This window comes from Xyrauchen texanus, chromosome 9, assembly GCF_025860055.1.
Source record: "Xyrauchen texanus isolate HMW12.3.18 chromosome 9, RBS_HiC_50CHRs, whole genome shotgun sequence".
Lineage (NCBI taxonomy): Eukaryota > Metazoa > Chordata > Actinopteri > Cypriniformes > Catostomidae > Xyrauchen > Xyrauchen texanus.
This window is the reverse complement of record NC_068284.1, coordinates 21995171-22022092: the sequence shown is the minus strand read 5'-3', so window position 1 is coordinate 22022092 and position 26922 is coordinate 21995171. Positions and strand designations below refer to the sequence as shown.

General features: G+C 39.0%; 2 protein-coding genes across 2 annotated transcripts; one reads left to right on the top strand and one right to left on the bottom strand.

Annotated features, from left to right (window-relative positions):
- Positions 1-11753: 11753 nt before the first annotated feature.
- On the top strand, positions 11754-13297 carry LOC127649533 (M-phase-specific PLK1-interacting protein-like). Its single transcript, XM_052134687.1, has 2 exons — positions 11754-12200; positions 12456-13297. The coding sequence occupies exons 1-2, from the start codon at positions 11874-11876 to the stop codon at positions 12654-12656; spliced, it is 528 nt and encodes a 175-aa protein (XP_051990647.1). The 5' UTR covers positions 11754-11873; the 3' UTR covers positions 12657-13297.
- Positions 13298-14074: 777 nt separating this feature from the next.
- ralab (v-ral simian leukemia viral oncogene homolog Ab (ras related)) lies at positions 14075-22042 on the bottom strand. The gene is made up of 5 exons (XM_052134345.1): positions 21632-22042; positions 17865-18064; positions 17575-17783; positions 17231-17405; positions 14075-16790 (listed from the first exon to the last, which is right to left on the bottom strand). The coding sequence occupies exons 2-5, from the start codon at positions 17964-17966 to the stop codon at positions 16668-16670; spliced, it is 609 nt and encodes a 202-aa protein (XP_051990305.1). The 5' UTR covers positions 17967-18064; positions 21632-22042; the 3' UTR covers positions 14075-16667.
- Positions 22043-26922: the final 4880 nt, after the last annotated feature.

Here is a 26922-nt window from a genome sequence, read left to right as displayed (position 1 = left end):
AATAAGTGCACTGTAAGTCGCTTTGGATAAAAGCGTCTGCCAAATGCATAAATGTAAATGTAAATGTAATGGAGCAACTTGGGTTTTTACAGGGGCGCCACAACACATCAGCTTCACACTTTCAAAATAGCGTCACAATACTCTTTATCTTCACAATACTCTTTCAGCTTCACAACACTCTTTCAGCTTCATAGCGCGCTTCTAGACCAAGGCTCTCTCCTGGTCTGCTGGCAGTGTGACTCTTTTATGCTGTTCTCCCCATGCTCACTGTAATTAGAGACAGGTGTTACCCCCAATTTCTGGAAAGGAAATCGGCGGCAGCAATCTGCGCTCCCGGTCTGTGGACCACCTTGAACTTAAATGGCTGAAGAGCCAGATACCAACGGGTAATCTGCATGCTGGTGTCTTTCATGCGGTGGAGCCATTGGAGTGGGACGTGATCTGAGCAGAGGGTGAAGGCCCGCCCCAACAGGTAGTATCGGAGAGTGAGGACTGCCCACTTGATGGCAAGACATTCTTTTTCTATGGTGCTGTACTTAGATTCCTTCAATGAGAGCTTGCAAGCACCGGGCACTCCTCCTTCTCCACAAGAGTACGGTCCCCAGCCCTCTGTCTGAAGCGTTCATCAATAAAACAAAAGGGAGAGAGAAATAGGGTGAATGTAAAAGCAGCCCCCCGCAAAGTGTGGCTTTAACTTGTATGAACACATGCTGATACTGCTCCGTCCACAGGACCAGGTCTGGAGCTCCATTTTTAGTGTGATCTGTCAGTGGGCTGGTGACGTCCGAATAATTTGGTACGAATCTTCTATAATAGCCAGCCAGCCCCAGGTACTGTCTCACCCCTGATTGTCCCTGTAATAAGTGCACTTTAAGTCACTTTGGATAAAAGCGTCTGCCAAATGTATAAATGTAAAATGTAAATGTAATCCAAACGGTGTGGAGAAGGCTGTTTTTTCACAGGAAATTGGTGACAAGGGGATCTACCAATAACCCTTCGTCAAATGCAATGTCAAATAAAATTGAGCAGTGCCTAACCGATCGACACAAGGCATTGGGTATGTGTAAAATTTAGACACTGCGTTGACTTTTCTAGAATCCACACAGAACCGTACCGACACGTCGCTCTTAGGCACTAGAACAACTGGGCTGGACCAATCGCTGTGGGATTCCACTATTACCCCCCTATCAAGCATTGCATCCAATTCTTCCCGAACTATTTTATTTTTGTGCTCGGGTAATCGGTAGGGGTGGCTATGCACCACAACCCCCGGCTCGGTCTTGATGTGGTACTGAATTAGGTTCGTCCGACCTGGTAGAGGGGAGATCACATCTGTAAACTCCTGTTGTAACCTGGCAACCTCTGCGAGTTGGTACGGTGAGAGGTGGTCAGGCCTGAGCTCCGCCCTCACCAGAACTACCATAGCCAACATCACAGGGACCACCTCCCTTCACAATTTCAGAAAGTTGAGGTGGTATATTTGACATGTGCCCCCTCTATCGGTTCGTTTAACCTCATAATTGAGATCCCCCCACTCATCGTGTGACCTCAAAGGGTCCTTGCCACTTGGCGAGTAATTTAGAGCTCGATGTTGGAAGCAATAGAAGCACTTTATCTCCCGGTGCAAATTCCCTCAGCTGAGTTCCCCTGTCATACAGTTGGCGCTGTCGTTCTTGAGCTTGGAGCAAATTCTCCTGTGTCAGTTGCCCCAAAGTGTGGAGTTTTGCTCTAATGTATTGAATTTCATTCTTACTATTTGAAGGTCCCTCCTCCCAGGCTTCGTGCAAGACATCAAGCACACCACGTGGGCACCGCCCATACAGCAGCTGAAATGGGGAGAAGCCAGTGGAGGCTTGCGGGACCTCTCGTACTGCGAATAACAGGGGGTCGAGCCATTTATCCCAATTTCTAGCATCTATGCAAATTTACAAATCATGTTTTTAAGGGTTTTATTAAATCGCTCCACCAGGCCATCTATTTGTGGATGGTAGACGCTGGTCTGGATTGATTTAATGCCCAATAATTCGTAAAGCTTGCGTAGTGTTTGTGACAAAGTTGGTGCCCTGATTGGTGAGGATTTCATTCGGGAAATTATTTTGAAGAGTGCCTCCACAACACTGCATGCTGAGATGTTGCTCAGAGGCACTGCTTCTGGATATCGCATTGCATAGTCCACTAGGACCAATGCAAAGCGATGCCCGTCTAATGACCGCTCTAATGGCCCGACGAGGGGACCGTCAGGCCTCCTTTCGAAGGGGACCTCGATCAACGGAAGCTTTTGGGGTGGCCGGTGGGTTAACCATCTGGCATTCGCGGCATGCTGCACATCACCTTTGGACATCGCCGCCAATGCCCGGCCAATAAAAACAGGGAAGAAGAAGAGAAGGCGAATACTATTTGAAAGGAATACTACACCCAAAATTGTAGGCCATTTTGTTGACAGGTGTCCTATATTCAAAATCTTCTAAAAAACATATGATAGGTTTGTGTGAAAAGCATACCAAAATTGAAGTCATATTTTACTTCTCAGCCATTGCTACAAATATCACTTGCACTTGTGTTCAATTTAAAATTGGCGCCTTAGGATGTGCTCCAGTTTTGACATCATTGACTCCAAACACCATTGGTTCTCGCATGTGACGTGACTTATGGTGTCGTGTTTAAACTTGACCAGAAATGATATGCAAAAATGACACATTTAACAATGCAACCATGAATAAAACTTCATTCACAAACGTTATACACACCAGTAGTATGGACTTCTTTTGTGATACTTTATAGTGCTTTTTCTTTTCTTTTTCTTTTTTTGGTGCTTGGCATTTAAAATCAACATTCGCTTTCATTGTATGAAAAATAGCTGGTCAAACATTCTGACAAAGATCTCCTTTTGTGTGTCATGGAAAAAAGAAAGTTGTTCCAACAACTGGGTTGGAATGACAAAGGGGCAAGTAATTTATTTTTAACATTTTCAGTTTTGGGTGAGCTATTCCTTGAACGAACAGAAAATTGATAAGCACAACAAATAGTGCTTTACACATACATGCCCTTATTAAAACTAATTAATCATACACTACATTAGAATAATAAAAATACATTAGGTACATGGACATGATTTTGTACATTATCTACAGGGACCTTTTATAATAAGTATACTATTATTGCAGTATACTGTATGTCTGGCTTGACAACTCATCCTTTTCTCATAAGCTCTGGAGTATCACTCAGCTGTAAGTTGAAGTGTCTGGAGAACCTAATTACAAATTCATTACAATGTGCCTCTGTGGGACAAAAAAGATTTTTAAGCATTTGGGAAGACCTGTGCTGCATGACAGAAGTTGTACAGGATACATTAATCAACAATTGTTTTCTCTGTGGTGTTATTCTCCCAGCTGTACTCATACCTGGAGGGCAGGTTCTTTTAGGTCAGTTGGAAATCATTATAAAACCACACCAACACTCATTATTCACAAAGGCTAAATTATTTACATTTGGAACAATGTTATGTTCAGTCTAATCACATGACATCTAACCATTGCTATACTTACAGAACTTTGCTAATCTCTTATTCAGGCCTTTCTGCATTTGCCTCAGATTCCACTGAATCAACCAGATGCCTAAATGTGAATAGCCATTTATTACCAGAAATGGAATCTTTATTAAACTGAACTATTTGCCCCTTCAACTTCTTTCAGCTTCTCTGCATAAGCTCACAAAAGCGGTAACCTGCATTTGTTAGTTCAAGAATCTTTTTCTACTTGATATAGCCCATAAAATTACTTTTGTAGGTGTAACCTTGTCACGTTTCGTAGAGCGATGAGGTGAGAGAGGTCCTAGAATAATGGTGAAGGAAACAAACCTAATTTGTCAGGTTGATTTAGTCAGATTAAGCATTAACATTAGTAAATGATAATGAAAGGACCAGATCTTCTGTTGCATCCTCAGTGCTGGAAAACAATCTGCATTAGCAGTTAGACCCTACTGATCCATTGTTTTCAAACTGGGGCTGCGCCCAAAGTCCATTTCAAGGCACGTCAGTCTACTCTGTGGCCACATTTTGAATGCTCCCGAGAAGCTACCTAGGAATATAAGTGGCATGAAAGTACAACTCCTATCTACTTGAATGGGGAAAGACCGAAATCTCCAAAACGGTTGCTCAAAACGTGTCCAGTGCACTCGTGAATATAATATATCACAATATACTGTAGCTCTGCCGCCGTTTATTCGGACAATTGTTTTGCCTCTGTAGATTGGTTTAAAGAGGGAGAAACAAAACTGGAGTTTGAGGAATCAACTTGCCATTTGGCTGGTAAATTTTAGGAACTGCAGCATAATTTGTTTTTTATTTAGTAATGTAAGAATTATTTTCTGATACTCACTGACAATGTAAGAGATGTGAGCAAATTAAATGAAATATAAACCTCATGTTTTAGGCAGCTAAAATCCCTTTGATCCATCTGTGGCATTACAAAAAGCTGTAAACAGGAGTTATTTTTTTATGAAGTAAAAGGTTTTCAAATGTTTTCATGTATGTAGTCAAGTCGAGTCAAGTTGTTTTATTTATCATTTTCACAGTTTACTCAGGGTTTACTGTGCATTGAAATGCATCAGACGAGGCTCAGATTGCAGAACAATATATCAACATTTTGCTCAACAATTGCACAAAACAAGATAGAGACAAAGAGTATGTAAACACAAAGTTAATAATATTAGAAAGTTGGAAGTGGATAAAAATCTTCTATATGTACAACAAGAACAGTATGGGAGCACCGAGGAACACGTGAAACAGTATTTGTTGGTATTAGATTGTTGTTAATGCTATATGAATCAAGATCTATAATGTCGCCCAAAAGCAACCAGTAGTCTTATATAACATCAGTGTCATTATATGCAATATTGGGCATTTCTATGGCAGTCATATTAAGAACCCCAACTATCTTGTTATGTAATATTTACTAAAATAATATGTGAGCCATCTGTGGGTATCCAAATATTTTCTTTTGTTTGGAAAACTTCCTGCATGACTCCATCTCTTGTTTTCCAGACAGAGGACAACGGATGTGTTTCGAAGCTAGGCACGTTTTCCGCAGCTATTCACATAACCGTTTGCTACCTCTGGTCTAGACTTGGCGGGAAGAATGTACCAGCATCTATTTTGGCTCTTGTCCTAATTGGTCTATAAATACACGTATTGCCATCAATCAATTAATCTGTTAACACACTCTTTCTTTCTTTTCACAGCCATGCTTATGAAAAAGTAAAGGAATGGCATTTCAAGGGTACATTGTTTAGTCTCAGAATATAGTTTTTTTGTTTAATAATTTTTTTGGTGTGAAATGACAGAAGAAAGTTACATATCTGAGTCACGAGTTTGGGATATCATCCCAACTAATGTTAAGAGCAACACAAAGTTGTTCAAGAAACTTTTCCGATCGTGTCTCACACACACCTGCAAAATCAGTCTAGAAGTGCGCAGAGTAAAAATTTGCAAAGTATCCATTTAATACACTAAAGCTCAGACAGGTGTGTTTAGATCTCTTATGCCTGGCATCACAAATATCCATCTGTTGTTTAATGTTGCTAGGGATTAGACAAAGGAAGCTTGTGATCCCACTCTAAGGAATATTCAAGTCATTATCTTAAAGGGATAGTTCACCCAAAAAGGAAAATTCTCCGATTTTTTAGTCATCCTCATGCCATCCCTGAGTCAATGCCTTTCTTTCTTCTACTGAACACAAAGAAAGATTTTTGGAAAACTATCACAGCTGTGTTGGTCCATACAATGCAAATGAACAGAACTTTGAAGGATAGAGGATTCGGTTTTCAAAGTGTCAAGCGCCCCCTGCAGGAATAAAACTTTGTTTCTCAGAAGACACAGTCAGTTGCTGACAACATGTGCAATTTCGGTATGTAGGTATGTTACCCACACAAAACTTTCATATGAATTTAGAAAACCTGAAAATAAACAGATTTCAGATGTATGTAAGAACTGTAATTTTCTGAAAGTAATGCAAAGATCAAATTTTCTATTAATCTGTGCATTCATTTGAACTGTTATTATGCAATGTAGAATGTGTTGTAATGAAACATTACAACCCTCCACCCTTATCCAGATGTACATTTGGACCACCCATGTTCAAACCAAATCTACGCCATTTCCAACACCTATCTTATCGCTTCTGAAGATATGGATTTAGCCACTTGAGTCATATGAATGACTTTTATGCTGCCTTTATGTGCTTTTTGGACCTTAAAAGTGCTGGCCACCATTCACTTGCATTGAAAGGACCTAAAGTGCTGAGAGATTCTTCTAAAAATCTTTGTTTGTGTTCAGCATAAGAAAGAAAGTCATACACATCTGGGATGGTATGAGGGTGAGTAAATTATTTTTAATTTAAAAAAAATATTTTGGGTGAACTATCCCTTTAATCAGATCTCAAGTTCCCACTTAAGAGCACTGCATTGATGTGACATCAGAAGCATGTTATTTTAAATACATCTGCAGAAGAAAAATAATGTGGTTGGAAATTGAGGTGCAAAGGTTTGGAATAAGGCGACATGATGACACCAGCATTACACACATAAGTGAAAGAAACAAGATGATTTTACTGTCTCAAACCATTCTTGACATCTGTGAAAAACAGTTCTCCTGGGTGAAATAAAAAAAATGTAAGCACAACTGCCAAAAAGAAACAGAAAGTGACGCCAATGCCTCGAAGTGGATTAACTAAAAAATTTCCAATCTGCTAAACTCTTCAAAGACACATGTGCATTTTGTGACTTCAATTATGCTCACCTGAGATCTCTCACTGCTCTGAACTCTGTAGACCTACAATTCCTGTAACACATTCCCAGAGCTCCTGAATTCCATTAAGAGACCGCAAACAACAGCTCCATTCAACATGATTAACTACTTTCCTCTGAAATGAAGATGAATGAGCACATTACATACGTTGTTATTTAAGGACACTGCACAACTTTCCCATTCATGGAATTCTACGAAAGGTGAAATATGATATTATATCAAGGACTATGTTTCCATGGGGAAATTGTCATGAGATGGCTCTTCATTTTCATGTCAATCAGCTCTTCATTGTTTACAGTTTCCCAAACAGTTCAAAAGACAAAGCTTGAAGTGCCATAAAGAATCATAATGAAGTAGCCCGAGAGCAGCGGGTGCGAATAGCATGTGACCAACTAAGCATGAAGCCAGATGATGAGATTTGATTATTAGAGCATGAGTATGTGGGATTCTGAACTCTAAATAGTCTCCCTCTGAGACATGGCTCTGCCCTCATATATAGTGAGACCAAAAGAGTGTCCCAAAAAGGAACAAGTCTGTCGCTCTCTTTCACTAACACATGCACGCCTTCCCAAACTGATTGACCATAAGCAGGGCCGATGAGCTAATGCAAATACGTTCCAAAAGGACCATTACCAAACAAAAGGATCAATGGCCTGCTAAGACTAGCAAACAAGAACATGGTGACAACTCTATGCCAGGCCCAACACACTCTCACAGTGAAATTTTAAGGATCCATACGACTTTTCTAAATTTGGCTAATTCGTATGATATGGTACAACTGCACTCATATGAATTCGTACGATCTTCACTACAGCCAATGATGTCGCTGGATATCATTTTCATCTAATACGCAACAAGTACTTGCTTCTGACACACAACAGCTTCCTATCATGTTTACACACTATACTGATTGGCTATGTTTAGATAAGTGGTTTGGGTAAAGTTGTATGAAATCATACGAAATAGCCAAATCGTAAATTGTTTTTACAAATTTTCATGAGATGAGGTTGGCAGGCCTCTCATCTCATAGGAATGAAAATGACTCGGGACATGACCACTAAAATAATGTAGGCATGCATGTACTCAATAAAACGACGTACAAAAAGACCAGTGCAAGAATTTCATAGTTTTAGAAAATCACTGAGAGTCTTTCTGCATGTTGAAAAGTATCTCAGCTTAGAGTTGAGTTCTTCCTTTAGTTTAGTTGAAGACATTAACAAAGTCTCCAGAGACAGAGGGAAAATACGTTAGCTTTTCAACAAATCATATAGCAATACATTTTTAAAATCAAAAGTTGAATTTATTAACATGAGTAAACATACTATGAACTAACATGAACAATTGTATTTTTATTGACTAAATTTAACAAAGATTAATAAATTATATATATATACATTTTTATTGTTTGTTCATAATATATAATGCATTAAAAGGAATATTTCACCCAAAAATACAAATTCTCTCATCATTTACTCACACTCATGCCATGCCAAAATGTCTGAAGAACACAAATTAAGATTTTTTTATAAGAATATCTTAAGCTCAGTAAGTTTCAGTAGAAATACTCTGCATGAACAATGTGAATCACCAAAAACACAAGAAGAAGAATGTGAAAGTTAAAGTGGAGATTGACTGGTAAAGGAAGAAAATTTATAGTAAAAACATACTCTTTTTCTCACCCACAATTATCATTTAGCTTCTGAAAACAGATTTAAACACTGGAATTGTATGGATTATTATTATGCTCCTTTATGTGATTTTTGGAGCTTCACATATTTGACATCCAATCACTTGCATTGTATGGACCAAAAGAGCTGAGATATTCTTCTAACAATCTTAATTTTTGTTCTGCTGAAGAAAGAAAGTCATACACATCCGGAATGGCACAAGAGTGAATGATGAGAGAATTGTCATTTTTGGGTGACCTATTCACTTAACTAATATTAACAAATGGAACCTTATTGTAAAGTGTTAGTAAATTTAAAAAAAAATATGTACACTCATATGAGTTGAAGTCCCCAGTCAAATATAAGAAGCCTGGAAAACACTGTTTTATACTATGGAACAAATCTTAAAGGGATAGTTCACCCCAAAATGAAAATTATCCCATTATTCACTCACCTTCATGTTGTTCCAAACCCATGTTACTGACTTTCTTCTGTGGAACACAAAAAGAGATGTTCAGTGAAATCCTGGTCTCAGTCACCATTCACTTTCAATGGTGGCTTTCTCAGTCACTTTCACAATGAGACCATAATTTGCCTAACATCTCTTTTTGTGTTCCATGGAAGAAAGTCAGTCAAGGTTTGGAACAACACAAGGGTGAGTTGTTTACAGCATTTGAAGATCAGTACAATTATTTGAGGACCAGCTTTCAATGAGTAGAAGACAAAGGGGCATTTTAGGTGGTAGAAAGTTGGTCTGGGAACTGTGGACTCATGGGAACTGGAGGGTTAGAGCACCAGTGAAATCTAGGATGTGAAGAAATAGGTCACTTGCCTCAGAGACTAAAGAAAGACAGAGAACACTGTTCATCTGAGTGGCACATTGTTTGTCAGTTTGATGGACTATGACTTCAGTGACACAGTTTTGTCCCATAAAACATTGTCCCCCTCACAATTTGCAGACAAAAGGATGTCTCATGTGCCCATCTGCAGTTTTTGTGTGTATTTTTTGCTTGTTAACTTTGCTATGTCAGTAAGGCTCGTCTGACCTTTAGCCTACTAATGGTCATCATTGATTTTCTCAGACAGAACAGCTGAATGCTGGAGTTGGTTTTCCAACCTAATATCAGAGCACTTAGGTTATGGTATTTCAGCTGCATCTTATATATTCTCTCATCTATACGCTCCACAATTTAGTTGCAGGGGTCCTCAATAGTTTAGCATATTTATGGATAACAACTTTTGTCCCAGGCCATGTGAATTTAAGCGATGGCCCTGTTCACATCTCCAATGCCGATTATGTTTTCCTAAGAAGTGTTAGTCTTATAACCAAGTAGCTTTAACATTGTGTGCTCAGAGAAACATTTGCAAAATCATTATTCAATTCTGAAGTTTTAATATATTTTAGCTATGCATCAGTCTTAAGTTCCTTAAGCTCAGTTAAGGAAATGTACTTTGCACCAACTATCATTATTCCAAATTACTCAGTAGCGATGATTAGAAAATGATAGGGCCATTGTATTCTCACTGCAACCGTTAGTCCATGGTGTAAATTCCCAAACATAATTTCTCAAACTTTACATTGCCTTTTAAGGCCACACTTCCTTTGGTATGCGTATCTCCAAATGAAATAATAACAAAACCAAACATTGTTCCACTGATGAAACTGTGACACAAGAGCTTTGAATTAAACAAAAGAATGTATTAAAAGAAAACCAGCTTGATGACTTAATCCATCAGCGGCCCTCAATCAGACCTCTAGTGCTGTGGGAAAGCATTATTTTTCCTCACTGTAAACCTCTTATGCTCTCAGCAAAAACTTTGTCTACGATGAATTATGACGTGTTTATAAGAGCACAGTTAATAACACACGGATGTGACCTCAACAGAGGACTATTTGCAACAACAGGACTCCCAGCCCCTCCCACCATGCCCTTCATCTAGACAATGTGGAAGGCACTTTATTATACTATTATTATGTTAAAACCAACGATGCGTCGCTATTATTCAATTGCACCGATTTGTTTACCCCCCAAAACACATTAATCAGCTCATTGCTAAATCATTACTTTTAACTGCTCAAAATAATGGTTACACTGACCTCCAATGGTGGTTCGTGAAAAAGAAGCATTTATTTTTTTTAAGTCGGTTGTCACGTTCATAATATATGTACGTGTCACGTACAGTAAATAATATTACGAAAAAACACTCTAAAAGTACTTAAATTCAAGGGCCTAAACACTGGATATAAAAATGAGTTCTAGTAGATCTTCATTGACAGAAGTAGCGTTGGACTGCAAAGAATATACTGAAGGTGCCTTTATTAAAATAACTTTATTTATTAACTTTTTGTTTATTAAGTACAATTTTATAAATGTATCATAAAGCATGCTTTATGCACTGCTTAGTTTGGGGAATCAAGTTTACTGCCTGACCTCAGTTATTATTTTATTTAGAGACAAACAGCCAATACAAACAGTTATATAAATGTAAATATGAAACAACTTGCTAAATTGCATTTGTGTGACATTTATTTTTAAGTAAATAAAGTTAAATGGACAGATATACGTGTATAGCAAACAAAAGTGTTCTTGTTCTGTTGACATAAAATGACCATAAGTTGAATTTACTTAAAAAGTGTGATGCCAAATTGTATATCTACATATATATTTTAAAGGTGCACTCAGTAACGTTTGTCTTTGTATCAATCAATTGTTCTCAGTTTCAGATGCCATTGTAGAAATGTAGTATTCATTTATGTAGTATTCAATTCACAGCATTGGACTGGTCATGTGATTCTAACAACAGCTGGTAAGGTTACTGATATGACTTAAGTCTTCATTTTAATGTGAGTGGTCAAGATTTCCTACATATATTGCAAAATTACAATTCATGTCTTTAGGAGTTAAAATGTTTAATGAGGAAAAAAATTACTGAGTGCACCTTTAAGCAAATCCAACACACAATTTTCACAATGAATATAGTAACAACTAAAATGTGGTAACATTATGACTTAGTAACAAAACAAAACTGAATCGTCTGGAATCACAAAATGTGTGCTTCGAATATTGTCTTGGACAATAAGGGAACCATTTACTTGATTATTAAAATACATAGTCGATTAAATAATAATGTCGTATCTGAAATGACGTGCCTGCACTACACCGAAACTTTCCTTTGTTAGTAGGCTATATTGCGGCACTTATGGGTGCTTAACACGCCATGAGAGTAGGCGGCAACAGCGAGTCGCTCGTTTACATATAATTCAAATGTAAATCATCGAAAGATTGTATTTCTGGTTCCGGGTTAACACATGTTTTGTTGCGCTAAAAACCTTAAGTAGGCAGCTTACGAAACTAGTCGTCTGTCGAAGTGTAGGAAGCAAAGGGGAAAAATATCTCGAGACAATGCAAACACCACATTTTTGCCATCCACGCCAGGGATCGGGTCCGAGATCTGGAGGTTTCCGCAGTTCACCTCCCGCCTTTGTCAGGACAGGGGCTATGTTTCCATCGCCTCCGTGGGCATTTTCAACCCCGCCGCCGACGGTTGGACCGAGATTTGGACAGTGTTCTCCAAATACCCCACCGAGAGAGTTTGGTGGTAACAGGGGTGGGAAATATTTTAACAGTTACTCGCCGGGTCACACACCGCGCAGATCAAACCCCAGTCCTCGCGGCACACCGTACAGACACTCGCCGTATGAGAGTCCCGGACGACACTCTGGACATCAGGTAAACCGAACAGTCAACCACAATTTTAGTGGCTTCTGTAATAAACATACAGGTGTGCTTTAATGGTTCGATATCACAAGAACTACACGCATCTTGATCAAATATACTATTGTGCTGCTTCGATCAAAGTTTGATCGCCTTTATCATAATCAACTGTTGTAACCTTTGCATTTAGTTGCTTAGGGCAGAACAATACAGCATCTGGTTCATTGTGGTCGTTGTAATGTCTTTCTGCATGATACTTTTCTCCTTAAGGGTTCGCCACGGACATCCACACCGTTTGGGTCAACGCATGGCAGGGGGAGAGGGACAAATTATACGGAAAAGTATTACAAACCATCAATGCTCCAAGATCCCTGGGCTGACCTACAGCCCATCTCGGTCACAGAAACTCAGTCTAAATGCAACTTCCAACAAACCACAAATACAGGCAGGCAAGGGAGGTACTACAATTAAAACTCGATACATTTAACGGAAATGTAGCTTAACTTCAGTAATAACACAAAAGTAATATTTAGTGCACCAATGTAGCAATTGCTGATTTGTTTCAAGTCAAACAGAGTCAGCCTGCACCCGAACATGTCATTGACTTAAGTCAGGATGTACCAGCAATAATTCGTCCTTTTTTTTTTTTTAAATCGTGTGTACTTTCTGGTACACAGTCACTCTCTTTTACTTTTTATATCTGCATTTGAACTACAGGAGAAGATGGGTGCTATTGTAACTGGAAACCTATTCAAAGTAGTTTGTCCTTTCTGGCCCACTCCCATGGAGTTTGCTAATCTCATTCATTGAATTCAGAGGCACCTCTATAGACTCAGACAAGATACAGTCAAAACAAAAGAGTTCTGACCAACACACCCATCTACCTCTTAACATTGACTATTGCAAATGAGAAAAACAAGTATTTGTAGGTTTGCCTCTTTTCTGCTTTTTTTAAGGACTGTAAATGTTTTTTACTTTTTATTTTTGGTTGCCTCTTTTGATTGTATAACAAACTGAAAATGTATTTTCTGTATAATGAAAAAAGTGGACTTATTTCAGACATAAATAGCCAATTAAGGACTATTGTTGAAGCTTCAATTAATAAAAATGTACAACACTAAACAGTCATTGTGGAAAACCCAGAAGTGGAAAGTTGCATTTTATGATTTCCTTATTGTTTAAAGAATATTTTGGGTTCAATGCAAGTTAAGTTAAATCAACAACATTTGTAACATTCTGTTGATTACCACAACAATACATTTTGGCTCTTTTAAACAGCAAACAATAATCTAGGTTATAGTATAGCACTTACAATGGAAGTGAATTGGGGACAATCCGTAAACATTAAAATATTCACCATTTCAAAAGTATTGCCACAAGACAAACAATATGTGTGTTAACATGAAGTGTGATAAAATCACTTATAAACGTTAAGTTATAGCCAATTTTATAACTTTGTTGCCATGATGACAATGTTGTTAACCCTAAAATGACCATAAAAACAACCTTTTAAACAATTTTACAGCTCCAATAATATGAGTTTTAACAGAAGAATTAATGTAAGTGCTTTCACAAAATTATAACTTTCACATTTCTGCCTTAAAACCCTCCAAAAATGGGAACAATGAGAACGTCATTGTTACCTCGATTTCTGCTGTTTTTTTTAAAGGAGGGATGAGTCAAAATAAATTTGTGATTATCAAAATTGTGCCATTGATTGAGCTGAACTTGTATTGAATCCAGAATACTCCATTACGTATCTAATTATTCATAACATTTATTTTAATTTTTTATACTGTAGATACCATAACATCACTACACATCTCTTCCAAGTTTATTTCTCATCTGCGAAAATTATTTGTGGGTATTACACTTTTTTGCTGCATGATATCAAATCTGATTACGGACTCTTCAAAAATAGATTTTTATTAATGTAACATAAGTATAACATTTACATTTTAAAATCCAGTATACTTTAATGTTTTCTTTTCCACTCAACATTCATATCACCAAAATTAAAAACAGCTACTGCTGTAATATTACATCAGTGCTGTCAGTTGCGTTTCAAATCCATTGTTTTCTTTCGGTCTTGGTTGTCAGCATCAGCTAGTTTCATATAGAATGTATATAGAAATTACAGAATGAAATTAAGACATTTCAGTGTATTACAGAGACGAAAACAATAGAGGCTTAATATTGAAATCTCATATATTGTAAATTTATTTTAAAAGCTTTAAGTCACTCGAGCAATGAGTTGGGGTCCGAGGCATCAGCTGTTCAAATGATGTCAGCATCATTAACCCCACGGCACACATACCACACAAGACCAGTCAAGAGTAGCTTTGTTGTGGGGTTTCAACACACTGTGACAGAATAAACAGTGCAAAAGAAAAACATGCTCATCTCACAGTATAACATTAAAGGAACAGTGTAGTTGTAGATGCAAATGGCAAATAAAGTGAAAAGAACATGTTTGGTAGATGCCAGAATTAGGTGAAAAGAAACTGTTAACCTCACATTTATTTATGGTACATATGGAACTTCAAGTTAGGATGTGCTTATTCAAACCTTTTAGCAAAGAGTGACCGGTTCTTTCTACTCCAAATCTGCGGAGTAGCCACCAGAGCCATGTATGCAAAACACTATTTATGTATAGCCCTTTTAGAGTTTCTTAGTTTTAGTATCAGTATAATTTCACAATATTAAGTTACCCTCAAAGAATTCAGAATTTTTTTAATTTACAATAGAAAATATAATTACACAGGATAAAAGGTGGAATACAATTTCAAATGCATGTTATATTAAAATACACAATTCAGTCTGTGTAATAAAACATTCAAACCTGTTTTTCACAGTAAAGTAGAACTAAGCCAGATGACAGTTTCATTTTTATGTAACACAAAACAATATATTAATTGGCCACTGAACAAATCTCCAATTCTGTTGTTGCACACACAAAGCAGTATGATTAATAGCCCTTTTGAATTCAAGATGGGGTTATGATTAACCTGTGTGACAGAAATCAGATGCATTTAGGCTTAAAGGGGTCATGCATAAGGAACCTTATTTCCCTTAATAATTTGACATACAGGTAAGAGGTCATTGTACTATATAAACATACTGTAAGTTTAAGAACTCAAAACATTCTCTCCAGTCCGAAAAGAGCATTTATTGTTCCCACCCTGCAAAACAACTCGATCGGCACCATATTGATGTAGGAAAAGGGTGTTAAGAAAAAATATTAAGATGTAAAGGTCCCCAGACGTTGTTTTGTTCCTGATTGTAAAAAAACTGCTTCTTTGGATAGCCTTCTGAAGATCCCAACATTAGGAATGAGGACTGACCTTTGTTCGTCACTTTTCTCTAAGGATTTTATTTTGATGGTGTTGTGAGATGGACCTACACAATATTAGGCCAGTTGTTTTAATATTGTGGCTGATCGTGTATAGCTATCAGTGATAAGCTGGACTGAGTGCTTTCAGGGGATTTGGTAAATCGCTTTAATGTTTTCATTCATTTATTCTTGGAAAAAATCAGTTCCACAAGCGTGTTTGCACAGTGCATATTGAAGTCTTGAAGGGGACAGCACAGAAAACTGAGCAAATCAGACAGCGGGCCAAAAATGAGGATGGAAAAATGTAATTTAACACTTTATTACTGTGCAAAAACTTTTGTTTTCCAGGAGGTTCACTTAGAAAAGTAATGAAGTAAAAAAATAAGCATGACATGACCCCTTTAAATGAAATGAAGGACTGTCAAAAGTCTTTGCTGAAATGCATGGGTTTACACTGCGTTTACACAGCAGAAGAAGCCTATCAAGAATAAACTGCTGGGTTTATTACTTCTCTAGCTAGTCATTTTAACATTCACTTAAGCAAAAATTAGCAATCTTAGGTGATGTAGCTGTAATTTTCTTTAACACAATGTCCTAAAACCAGACTTTATACCCAGATATTGTATACTAATTAGTATTTTATGTTGAGTAAAACAGAACAGGAGGTGTACATTTCCACGGTCCTGAAAAGCCCCCTAAAACTTGCACATAAATAGTCATATTTTAGCGAGAGTGTTAGTGTTCAGCACTCAATGTTGTCACAGTTGAGTCACATTAAGAACTAAAAGCAACTGGACTAGTCTATGGTTAACTGAGTAATTAATGCACAGTATATCAAATCTTTAACATTAAAATCATTATAGTCGTCTGTAATAGTGTGCTTGAGCTTAGAAATGTTTTGTTTGATGATGGCACCATTAAGTTATCTCTGTTTGACATTATTTTGGTAATGCATTCTGATATTCTTCCCTTTTGTACCCATTGAAAAACACCAACAAAAAGTATCAGGAACACACAGTAGCCTGGATGTGTTTTTAAGAGTTGATCTCTAGCAGTTTTGGCTGGAGAGTGATATAACCTGATTAATTGTTTTTGGAAGCAGCGGAAGAGTAGCGACATTAGCATAATAGCGCACATTGACGCAGTCTTTATAAAATGCAACATCTTTCCCGAATTCTCTTTGCCAAACTTTTCCTCTTCTTTTTTCCATTTTTCTCTTTGCCATCTTCCATTTTTCTGGCTCTGATGTCACGCATAAGATCAAAAAAAACCTGGAGAGATTATGCCATTTGAATGAATGTGTAAGTGAATCTGAGCTCCATTGTTCATTTTATTCATGAAATATATAGTTAACCCAAAATACAAATTCTGTCATTATTTACTCATGTCGTTCCAAAACTATATGGCTTTCTTTCTAATACATGGTTATATCATTGATAGTGACTCACTTTAAAGCTTTACCACTTTTATGACACGTTTGGGTGCTTTTGTTAAGCTTTAAAGTGAGTCACTATCAACAGCTATTTTATGGAAATCAGTGACTGTGACATTCTTTAAAATATCCTTTAGTCTTCTGCACAAAAAAGAAAGTCATACAGGTTTGGAATAACATGAGCTTGAGTAAATGATGACAGAACTTTAATTTTTAGGTTAACTATTCCATTAAGTATCACATGTAATAGTTGCCGAACCAGTTTTTTGTAAGGCCTACCTTATCTACATTGGCACGGGTTTTGGCAGATGTTTCAACATAGCTGACGCCCCACTGCTCTGCTCTGGCCTTTGCCTCCTCCAACCCAACTTGCCGTCGCTCCTCCAAGTCTGACTTATTTCCCACCAGCAGGAAAGGTACGTTCTCCTCCTCCTTCACCCGAAGAATCTGTTCTCTGAAGTTTAGAAAATATAAACTTCAATAATGGAATGCTGCTCTTAGTGACATTATGGGCTCAAACTTAGAATAGATTTCTTGGCTGCATGCACACTTTGTTATGATAAACAACCAAACTTGTGAAATGTAGTGTAGTGTAATTAGCAATTTTAATGAAATTTCTCTACCTGAAGTCAGCAGTAGCAGCAAAGGATTCTGATTCTGTAATGGAGAACACACAGAGAAATCCCTCTCCACTGCGGAAGTAGTTGTCTCGAATGGCAGCGTAGTCCTCCTGCCCAGCTGTGTCAAGGATGTCAATTTGGACCTCCTCTCCATCCAAAACGACCTTTTTTCTGTAGCTATCAGCTTTAGTGGGCTCATAGTCTTCCACAAACTTGAGAGAGATCAGTAACATGATTACATTGCCAGTTAATGTCTATTTACACATTGTGAATTCTTAAATGTTAAGCCTTACCTCATCATACATAAATTGCAATGTTAGTGCTGACTTGCCCACGCCACCACTGCCCACCATTATCACTTTGTGAAGGGCCAAAGCATTCCTATTAGCAGCCATGGCTTCAAGCGATGAGAGGCAGATGGCGGTGCAATGATGGTGACCAAGTAGTGAAAAGTCTGAGGTAGATGGGTGTTAAGGGAACCCTAGAAAGGAGTCTTTGAGAAAAGAAGAGCTAATGAAAATCTAATTTTTGAAGATGGCATGCATCTTCAAAAATCTAATTTTTCAAGAGCATGGAAAAACACTCTCATAAACAATTTTACACAATAAATTGAAAATAACAGTCACCTTTAGCACCATAAATATAATTATACGATTACACATCTGCAAGTGAACTGTTTTATATTTTAAGTTAGACAATGTGGACATGTTCTTATCATGGGTTCCAGTGGCACATGTTCAGTTACAGAGTCAAGTGTAACAGTTCATGTTCCCAGAACTCGGTTGGTAGGTTATCGATTGCTTAATGGCTTTCACTTGCTGGTTTAGATTGAAATCAGTTTTATCGGTTTCTATCGGAAATCGGTTGTTGAGTGGACAGTTCCGTTTTCCAGGTCCAATTCCTAAATTGCCTGCCAGAATTAGCTTTCACTCGTGGTTTCAAAAAGATGGAAATCTGGCAACCGTATATGACTGGTATAGTCTACTTTTTAAAGCCACATGATATTGTGTGTGAATGAATGGCTTTGGTTGTCAAGGAAACCACACAGCCAGCGCGATGTAGGCAATCTCTTCATTGAACTACCAACTAAAAAAAACAATAGTGTTATTTAAACAAATCTATGCTTTTACAAGAGGAAATCATTTACCTTGGTGCCGGTGTTATAAATGAATAGACCGACTCTAGCTTCAAGTGACAGCAGGACAGCTGATGTAAATTAGTTTATGGGTGGGACATACTGTTTTGATGAACACTTCTTAAGGCCAAAGGAGATGCTTGTTAAACAGAGAGCCTGATTAAACATCTTTTTGATGCAGCATTCAAACAGTAGGAAGAGGTAATTCTGCGCATTCAGTCTATAATTGTAAAAAGTAAAAATAGGCAAAAGTGGAGATACTTTTATTAGTTCAGTTATTACAATCATATATTTGTAAAGCATGACAATTTTCCATCGTCATTCTGACCCCCTGTCAGAAACTTTCTGATTTGGTGCGGTTTCTCCTTTAAGACTTGATAGTACACGCCCACTTTTATTATTACTTATCTGCGCTTGATTGACCTGCTCTCCATTTGCCACTGCAACTCAGCGGGGTACAGAAGTGATTAAAGGTAAAGTAGCTGTTGATGTGTTATTGTGGAGGCTGTCAGATGCAAATGTTTACCACAGTGTGACATCACAATGTGGTGGAGGTTGAGAACGTGTCGTTTTGGCGGCTTGGTTTCAACAAAAACTCTTTTTTTTTTCAGTATGTTTTTATAGTACAATGACTTCTACTTCCTAACCCCTTTAACTATGTACAGCAGGTGTTTGTTTATCTATATGCATCCACTATTTTACTCATAGAGGAACCATGAAAAACATTCTTTATTAATACTGTACATGTGCAGTCTAGTTAGTCATATGTTTACCCTACAAATAGGCTAAGCCAAACATATGTTTGGGCTGATACTGATGAATAATTAGCTTTCTCCAATTCCCATATTCATCCTGCTAATAATGATGGTAACATACTTTATTTTCCTTCCCTTGTGAAAAAGCTGATACAATAAGGCTTCTCATAAGGGCTAGTGTACAATTCATCTGTTCCCTTCCTAACTGACACCATCGCTCACTGAAAGTGAAACAAACAAAGCCACTCAAACTCCTAATTTCTGTTAATTCACAATAGTGAAGTCTTTATATAAAATGTATGTACATGACCATGTGGAATCAATAGCTCACATCTAGAAAAGTTCATCCATTTTTAAACTTTACAAACTGTAATGATTAGCTTCAGGATCAGCCAATTGTCCAGATGTATGGGGAGAATATGACTTGTAGGTGCAACATAACTACAGTATATATATATGACTAGCTATTTATCATGAAACTTAAAATCATATGGGTGGAGTCACTGCATATTAGGATTACTGTTGTTGACTCAAGTACAGTCAACCTGAATGTTAACTGCAGAAGTTTTATATTTTAGATTTATTCAGTTAAAAGCTTGGGTGTATACAAAGAGGGTGTGGCTAATGGCAAACTGTCAATATTATGCAGCATCCTTGATTTCTTCCATATATGATTGACGCCACATTAACAAAGTAGTTGGCAGAGAAAAAACAATGGAAAATTCAAACGAGCAGTGGACTAATGGGGCATCACATTTCTCAAAAGCTTTTGTTTGCAGCAATGGCTCATTTTCAGTAACATTACAGATAGGGTTTCAAAGTAAGGAGTGGCATGACAGCTAGTGGTGAAAATATATCTTATTAACTTTTGGACTGGTAGACAAGCATTTGAGCACAGTGTTGGTACTGCAAGGGCCAGGCACCAAGGTCATAGGAAACCACTGAAGAGCAGATCATCTTGTCAGAAGATCATAAACATGTCAGCTCCATTGCTTTAAAATAACATTCACATTCTTAGTGTGTTTTGTAATGGTTTGAAATCTTTTACACATTAATCTTTTAAATATAGACTAAACTTATTACATTTGAGTACTTATAAGCGTGTGATATTTGTAAATTTTACTCAAACGAAAGGCAGCATCTGTGTTTGTAATGAGCTATGCCAGCATACTGAACTATAAACATCCTGTTGAGTGTTTGAAGATCAAGTCATGCCTGCCCTCATGACCACTTGCATACGATAGGATTCATTTAAAGGAATAGTTCACCCAAAAATTTAAATTCTCTCATCATTTACACACCCTTGTGCCATCCCAGATGTGTATGACTTTAAAAACAAAGATTTTTTTAAAGAAAGATCTCAGCTCTGTAGGTCCACATAATTCAAGTGAATCATGACCAAAACTTTGAAGCTCCAAAAACACAAAGGCAGTATAAAAGTAATCCTTATGACTCCATTGTTTAAATTAATGTATTCTGAAGCGATTCAATCAATTCTGAAAGAAAACAGACCAAAATTGTCCTTATTTTTCACTATAAATCTTAACATCAGCAGTCTCCTTGGCGATCATGATTTCAAGCTCAATTACAAATCATGATCGTGTCTATAGACTGCAATGGCTAAATTTCACTTTAATTTAACTGTACTTCTAAGTTTTCTAATAAAATTACGGCTCAAAATTTGGGTGGAGACCTCTTCCTCTGACACAGATACAATCAAATTGTGGCTCAAGATAGTGATGCATTCCTCAACATTTTTACCATAGCTTGCATGGTATTTGACATCTGTTTCGTTTCAACAGTCATTTACATGAAAACAAAAAAGTGTGAATTTACTTTATAAAGGAAACCATAACACTGATTCAGAAAGTGTTCATTAGTAGTGTGCCAATGACTGCAGTTGAGTTAGCTAGCCAACTAATTGTTGCGAAACGATCCGCGTGTGTTTCTGTTGTATTTTAATACTGTTGTCGCGCTAAATCCGCCTTCCGTGTAGGGAAACTGAGGATTCCGATTTTTAGCAATCTACAGCTAACAGGGAAAACATAACGCTTCCCTTTGACAACCAAGTACATGGCATATCAAATCGGCTAAAAAACACATATAGTGCATGGAAATGTCTGATTACAATTAAACTTGTGACAAAAGTGTGTTAAAATCACGTACTTACCAAATAAACAGGAACTCGCGTGCTCGACGTCTTGTTAGCTTTGCTGCTATGGGCAGATTTGTTTTGCCTCAGTGCATGACTCAGAAGGGAGCAGCACTGCTGACAGCATTGGCTTGGGCTTGGTCTTCACAAACAGGCTACCAAGTTCCTTGCAAGAAAACTATTAGGGAAAAAACGTTCATATCATAACATCTGAGCGCATTATCTAATGGCACTCAACTGTCTCCGTCATGGGATTTTACCTCCTAACTACAAAAATAGATTTCGATATAGTCTCGTGCGCTTCTTTTTTGTGCGTAAGTTTTGTTTCTTGTCGTTTGCAACTTTGGTAACTCCGGTGTCCTCTTGTCAATGAGAGGTACGCATCATTTTCGGAACAGCAGAGACTCAGTCTATTTTACGTTTTCTACGACGTTATCACCACAACAGAATAGTCCGCCTAGAGGTCGCCTGTGTAACTGCACAGCACTGTTAGAAAAATAAAGAGACAAACAAACGTTGCTGTTGGGCACGAGTTTTTAACATGCACGTTTATTACAAAATTAGTTGCCTCAGATTATCACACATTTTAAGTACTTGAGGAATAGTCCAACTACTAAAAACAACACGATGTTTTTTTTTTTTTTCTCCAAATTTGGAATGCCCAATTCCCACTACTTACTAGGTCCTCGTGGTGGCACGGTTACTCTCCTCAATCCGGGTGTCAGAGGACAAGTCTCAGGTGCCTCCTGCAAATCTTATTACATGGCCCGCTGTGCATGACACCGCGGAGGCTCACAGTATGTGGAGGCTCATGCTACTCTCCGCGATCCACACACAACTTACCACGTGCCACATTGAGAGCAAGAACCACTAATCGTGACCACGAAGAGGTTACCCCATGTGACTCTACCCTCCCTAGCAACAGGGCCAATTTGGTTGTTTAGGAGACCTGGCTGGAGTCACTCAGCACACCCTGGATTCGAACTCGTGTGGTAGTCAGCGTAAATTCTCGCTGAGCTTCCCAGGCTCCAACAACATAATTTTTGTAATTTAGCAAACAATTCTCATTCAAATTGCCATAGAGAGCTCTAATAGAACAGAAACATTTTCCTGCTACATCTGCCTGTCATTAAATTCATGTTATTTGACATTTGATTCTGAGAACAGAGGAAATATTATCATGTCACTTCCATGTGTTACTTTGAGATATTCACGATCTATAGGGGAGACCTAACTGTCACACTCACACCGGGACGTTGTCACAAGGGTTATATCTCAGTAACAATAAGTTCCCTAATGACTCCGTACACTTGACATTGTTTATTAACGCATATGGGGAGTGCCTTCTTACACAACCTAGTTGAAACCTCTCTACAATAACAGCAATATTCTAATATTGGCTATGGTGTTTAAGCCCCACCTGTTTTGGTGAGAAGCTGTCTGCTATAAAAACAGGTGCACAAACACCACTTCGTCAGAATTTCTTCGTTCAAGACAGCAATTGTGTCTTGACTAGAAGCCCACTTCCATTTGCAATCAATAAAAACGAGTCAGTGGGAGGAATCTTCAAGTCTATGAGAAGACTCTCCCTCTTGCAGTGCGCCAGTGAACATCACTCTGCCCCACCGCTTGACGCTTCGCTGGTGAATGTGCCTCAGCATCCTGATTCCCCGCAGTGCTTCGGCAAGTGTTGTGTATCCTTACAATATTGTATATTGTTTGATATATATATATATATTTATTTATATATTTATATATCTAAGAGAGTCACTTATGTGTTCACGTCTTTTAAAAGATGTTGTTCTGTAAGTGTTCATTGTGCGAGAGACACATCCCGCTGTCAGATCAGCATGAGAGCTGCGTTTACTGCCTGGGCCGTGCCCACGTGGAGTCAGCTCTCTTGGAGTCAGACTGTCCTCACTGCGAGTGTATGCGTTTCAAGACATAGTTTCATTCTGAGGGACGATTCAGCCTCACACACCCTCCCACATGCCTCTTCTGTGATAACCGAGGATTCACATGTGAGGCACGGCAGGGCCGCAAGTTCGAGCAGGATGAATTTGAGGTGGACCTCGTGTTGGCACAAGTCCTGCGAGCCCCTCAATCTCCACGGAGCGCATCTTTTCCAATGCGCTATGTGCGAGACGAGCTCCAGCCCTCTAAAAGAGCATGCAGCCTTGTCTCGTTCGGCAGTTTTGATGCTGGGGATGATAATGGTGATGTCATGACTATCGCTGCATCAGGCGATTGGTTAGTGGATGATACTGCCGCCCTTCCCCCAGCGAGGGCAAGGAACATGCACGTGCCACTGACAGGGAGATGCTTCACGTCCTTACAAGAGCAGTCAAAGATCTATCATCAAGTGGTCTCTTCCAGAGGAACCTAAACAGTCTCGCCTCGATGAGTGTTCCTGCAGTTCAGATGGCGTCTACTGGCAGCATCCCGCAAATCTGATCCATTCTTCCCCGAAGTTCATAACAAACTGTCAAGTCCTGGAACGACAGTCACTGCGCAGGCCATCGGCAAGTCCATTTGCAACCTGGTTGTTCTGGATCGACATGTTTGGCTGACCCTCATAGAAATTAGTGACAGTGAAAAAGCCACTCTGTTGGATGCTCCAGTGTCTCCTGGCGGCCTCTTTGGCGGCTCTGTGAATAAGTTTGCCGAGCGTTACGTCACGACTCAGCAGCAGTCATTTAAGTATTTATGCCTAAATGGAGCACATCACAGCCGGCTCGCCCTCACTGCAATCCTTTAAAGAGGAAAGCAGAGCCTGTGGTTCCCTCAGAGTCTGCCACAAAGGAGGCTTCATTGGAGACACAGAACACTGTTCCCCATCTCCCCATTGCTGTTTGTCGGGAAAGGAATATTGTTGTCTACAATGTTATGCAAAAAATTGTTTCTGCCTTGCACTCAAATAAATGCAACAAAAAATGCAATAAAGAATGCAGCACTCATTGCAAATGCACGAGATGCTCATACATTCTCAATAAAGAGCCCTTTTCTTTAATTATATATGATTATTATGTTTGTTAGTATTTTTTGTGTGTATACATTTGTGACCACAGGGGTGTTCGTTGGGGGTTAGGGTGGGTTTCTGAGACATTTAAATCACGCACTCACAAAGCACCCGTTCAAAATGATTACTCAGAAACGGATCTTCTTGCACGTAAGCCACACGATTGGTTTGGTCCTTTTTGGGAGTCTGCCTCGACCTCACGAGCGAGCGCATTCAGGCCATTCTATCGTGTCTGTTTCAGTTCAAACTGGGGAGAACACCTCCACTGAAGCTGTTTCAATTTCAATGTTTCAATCTCAAGCGTCGTGTGTCACGACATGTTTTTTGCCAAGGGCGCATGCACATCACTATATCCGGTGTATAGCTACTTTAGCACCGTGGACAGCTCCTGCCTTTTACCAGCGAGGTGTCGCGCTGTGGCAGGTTGTAAGATGGAAAGTCTTGACTATGGCTGCTTACAACACAGATTGGGAGGAAGTGTGTGATAGACGCCTGACTTTCGGCACCTGGACAGGTGCGAAGTGTGGCACATCAACCGCCTAGAGCTATCGGCTGTATTCCTAGCCTTAAATGCATTTCAGTCAGAAATAGTGAAATGTCATGTCCTGGTTCGTTCAGAGAACATGACAGTTGTGGCATATATAAACCTCGAAGGCGGAATTCATTCACTGCCACTGTTGAGACTGACGTGTTACCACCTCATATGGAGCGAGCATTATCTCCTCTCCCTGAGAGCGACATACAGTATCTCACAAAAGTGAGTACACCCCTCACATATTTGTAAATATTTGATTATATCTTTTCATGTGACAACACTTAAGAAATTACACTTTGCTACAATGTAAAGTAGTGAGTGTACAGGTTGTATAACAATGTAAATTTGCTGTCCCCTCAATAACTCAACACACCCCTACAAAAGTAAGTACACCCCTAAGTGAAACTGTCCAAATTGGGCCCAATTAGTCATTTTCCCTCCCCGGTGTCATGTGACTCATTAGTGTTACAAGGTCTCAGGTGTGAATGGGGAGCAGGTGTGTTAACTTTGGTGTCATCGCTCTCACACTCCCTCAAACTGGTCACTAGTTCAACATGGCACTTCATGGCAAATAACTCTCTGAGGATCTGAAAAAAAAGAATTGTTGCTCTACATAAAGATGGCCTAGGCTATAAGAAGATTTCCAAGACCCTGACACTGAGCTGCAGCACAGTGGCCAAGACCATACAGCGGTTTAACAGGACAGGTTCCACTCAGAACAGGCCTCGCCATGGTCGACCAAAGAAGTTGAGTGCAAGTGCTCAGCATCATATCCAGAGGTTGTCTTTGGGAAATAGACGTATGAGTGCTGCCAGCATTGCTGCAGAGGTTGAAGGGGTGGGGGGGGTCAGCCTGTAAGTGCTCAGACCATACGCTGCACACTGCATCAAATTGGTCTGCATGGCTGTCGTCCCAGAAGGAAGCCTCTACTAAAGATGATGCACAAGAAAGCCTGCAAAAGGTTTGCTGAAGACAAGCAGACTAAGGATATGGATTACTGGAACCATGTCTTGTGGTCAGATGAGACCAAGATAAACTTATTTGGTTCAGATGGTGTCAAGCGTGTGTGGCGGAAACCAGGTGAGCAGTACAAAGACAAGTGTGTCTTGCCTACAGTCAAGCATGGTGGTGGGAGTGTCATGGTCTGGGGCTGCATGAGTGCTGCCGGCTCTGGGGAGCTTCAGTTCATTTAGGAAACCATGAATGCCAACATGTACTGTGACATACTGAAGCAGAGCATGATCCCCTCCCTATTCCAGCATGATAACAACCCCAAACACACCTCCAAGATGACCACTGCCTTGCTAAAGAAGCTGAGGGTGAAGGTGATGGACTGGCCAAGCATGTCTCCAGACCTAAAACCTATTGAGTATATGTGGGGCATCCTCAAATGGAAGGTGAAGGAGCACAGGTCTCTAACATCCACCAGCTCCGTGATGTCATCATGGAGGAGTGGAAGAGGACTCCAGTGGCAACCTGTGAAGCTCTGGTGAACTCCATGCCCAAGAGGGTTAAAGCAGTGCTGGAAAATAAAGGTGGCCACACAAAATATTGACACTTTGGGCCCAATTTTGACATTTTCACTTAGGGCCTGTACTCACTTTTGTTGCCAGTGGTTTAGACATTAATGGCTGTGTGTTGAGTTATTTTGAGGGGACAGCAAATGTACACTGTTATACAAGCTGTAAACTCACTACTTTACATTGTAGCAAAGTGTCATTTCTTCAGTGTTGTCATATGAAAAGATATAATCAA